Source organism: Penaeus vannamei, chromosome 23 (assembly GCF_042767895.1).
Source record: "Penaeus vannamei isolate JL-2024 chromosome 23, ASM4276789v1, whole genome shotgun sequence".
Lineage (NCBI taxonomy): Eukaryota > Metazoa > Arthropoda > Malacostraca > Decapoda > Penaeidae > Penaeus > Penaeus vannamei.
Window position 1 is genome coordinate 20,346,421 of NC_091571.1, and position 2,500 is coordinate 20,348,920.

Below are 2,500 nucleotides of genomic sequence, written 5' to 3' on the forward strand. Positions count from 1 at the left end.
CACACAGTGAAAAAGGCCAAGCTGACAATTATCGCTTGGCTCGTTGATAGTCAGACATGATAGTAATTCTTTTGTATTAGTCAAAATGTCATTGGAACACACTTCTTTATAATGAGTCAAACCATATGATGTCTCATCTAAAGTGCTTCTGGAAGATTTGAACAGTCCATCTTGTATCTCTTCTACGTTCGCCAATATTTTCTCTTCTTCATGTTCTACGACTACAAAACAATTATGCTCTCTGTCATGTTCTAAGGCTGTAAAATCATTATTCTCTTTGTATGAGGTTATAAAATCAATATGTTCTTTGTCATGTTCTGAGGCTGTAAAATTATTATGCTCTTCGTTTGAGGCTATAAAATCATTATGCTCTTTGTCATGTTCTGAGGCTGTGAAATTATTATGTTCTTTATCATGCTCTGAAGCTGTGAAATCATTATGCTCTTTGTCTGAGGCTATAAAATTATGCTCTTTGCCATGCTCTCTGGCTATAAAATCATTATGCTCTTTGTCCGAGGCTGTACAATCATTTTGCTCTTTGTCATGTTCTGAGGTCGTAAAATCAGTTTGTTTTTTGTCATGTTCTCTGGCTATAAAATCATTATATTCTTTGTCCGAGGCTATAAAATCATTATGCTCTTTGTCATGTTCTGCGACTACAAAACAATTATGCTCTCTGTCATGTTCTGAGGCTATAAAATCATTATGCTCTTTGTGTGAGGTTATAAAATCAATATGTTCTTTGTCATGTTCTGAGGCTGTAAAATTACTATGCTCCTCGTTTGAGGCTACAAAATCATTATGCTCTTTGTCATGTTCTGAGGCTGTGAAATTATTATGTTCTTTATCATGCTCTGAAGCTGTGAAATCATTATGCTCTTTGTCTGAGGCTATAAAATTATGCTCTTTGCCATGCTCTCTGGCTATAAAATCATTATGCTCTTTGTCCGAGGCTGTACAATCATTTTGCTCTTTGTCATGTTCTGAAGTCGTAAAATCAGTTTGTTTTTTGTCATGTTCTCTGGCTATAAAATCATTATATTCTTTGTCCGAGGCTATAAAATCATTATGCTCTTTGTCATGTTCTGCGACTACAAAACAATTATGCTCTCTGTCATGTTCTGAGGCTATAAAATCATTATGCTCTTTGTGTGAGGTTATAAAATCAATATGTTCTTTGTCATGTTCTGAGGCTGTAAACTTATTATGCTCTTCGTTTGAGGCTATAAAATCATTATGCTCTTTGTCATGTTCTGAGGCTGTGAAATTATTATGCTCTTTATCATGTTCTGAGGCTGTGAAATCATTATGCTCTTTGTCTGAGGCTATAAAATCATTATGCTTTTTGTCATGTTCTGAGGCTGCAAAATCATTATGCTCTTTATCTGAGGCTATAAAATCATGCTCTTTGCCATGCACTCTGGCTGTAAAATCATTATTCTCTTTGTCGTGTTCTGAGGCTATAAAATCATTAAGCTCTTTGTCATGTTCTGAGACGATAAAATCATTATGCTCTTTGTCATATTCTGAGGCTGTAAAATCACTGTGCCCTTTGTCTGAGGCTATAAGATCATTATGCTCTCTGTCATGTTCTGAGAATATAAAATCAGGATTCTGAAGCTCAGATTCATTAGATATGGCACTTGTAGATTTGGGGTGTGAAAATTCTATATCAGTTTCATTATTCATTTCAAATAATCCACTTATAAAATTGCCATCATTACTCTCGGTTTTAATTTTACACACATTTCTTAATGCAACTCTATCGTGAATAATCGAATTATTATTCAGAACCATATTTTGATTAACTGTTTTACAGATGATGTTTTCCTCACGTCTGTTTATCATGACTTCATGATTTCCATTAGCTTTCTTTTTCATATCTTTATTCTCTATATTCACCATACTGTTCTGCTTTAGAAGTATGCTTTCTATGTTTGTTTGTTTTTCAGTATTTAAAATATTGATTGTTCTAGTTTCTTGTTTTCCACCAAGTTCTTGATTCACAATGTTTTTTTTGCATATTAAAGTTCTTTGACGTTTAGTGTTTTTGTGATCTTCGTCTCTGAAGCAAGTATTAATTCTATCTGTAACATGTTCTTCGCCCAAAATGTTAAGTGCAGACTCTTGAGATACACCATTCTTATGTTCCACATATTCATGAACTTTTGTACTGTTATTCACAATGCTATTCTGACTTATATCTCTAGAATTCATAATGACTTCCTGGTAAGTATCAGCCCTATTTATAATGTTTGTCTGACAACAATCCAAATCTTGACTAATCTTTATATCTTCCTTACTTGCGATTGCACTTATATTGATAACTTTATCATTACCCATTACATTTCTACCCACAGTTTCAATCTGCCTATCAGCGAAGGCATTATGACTTGAAGGATCATTCTGATTGATACTGTTTTCGCGGAATGATTGTTCTAGATGAGCAGTACTGCTCGCCATCATTTCTTCATTCGCCATGATACCTAGGTTCATGCCT

At 34.1% G+C, this 2,500-nt stretch overlaps 1 protein-coding gene across 1 annotated transcript in view; it reads right to left on the reverse strand.

Annotated features, from left to right (window-relative positions):
* Nucleotides 1–2,500, reverse strand: part of LOC113802333 (uro-adherence factor A) — a gene marked incomplete at its 3' end in the record, with an annotated part of 49,305 nt that overhangs the window by 1,355 nt on the left and 45,450 nt on the right. Inside the window, 1 exon segment of the mRNA XM_070137444.1 lies at nt 1–2,500. This exon segment is cut by the window's left edge and continues 1,090 nt beyond it; it is cut by the window's right edge and continues 1,841 nt beyond it. Coding sequence (XP_069993545.1) covers nt 1–2,500 — 2,500 coding nt within the window.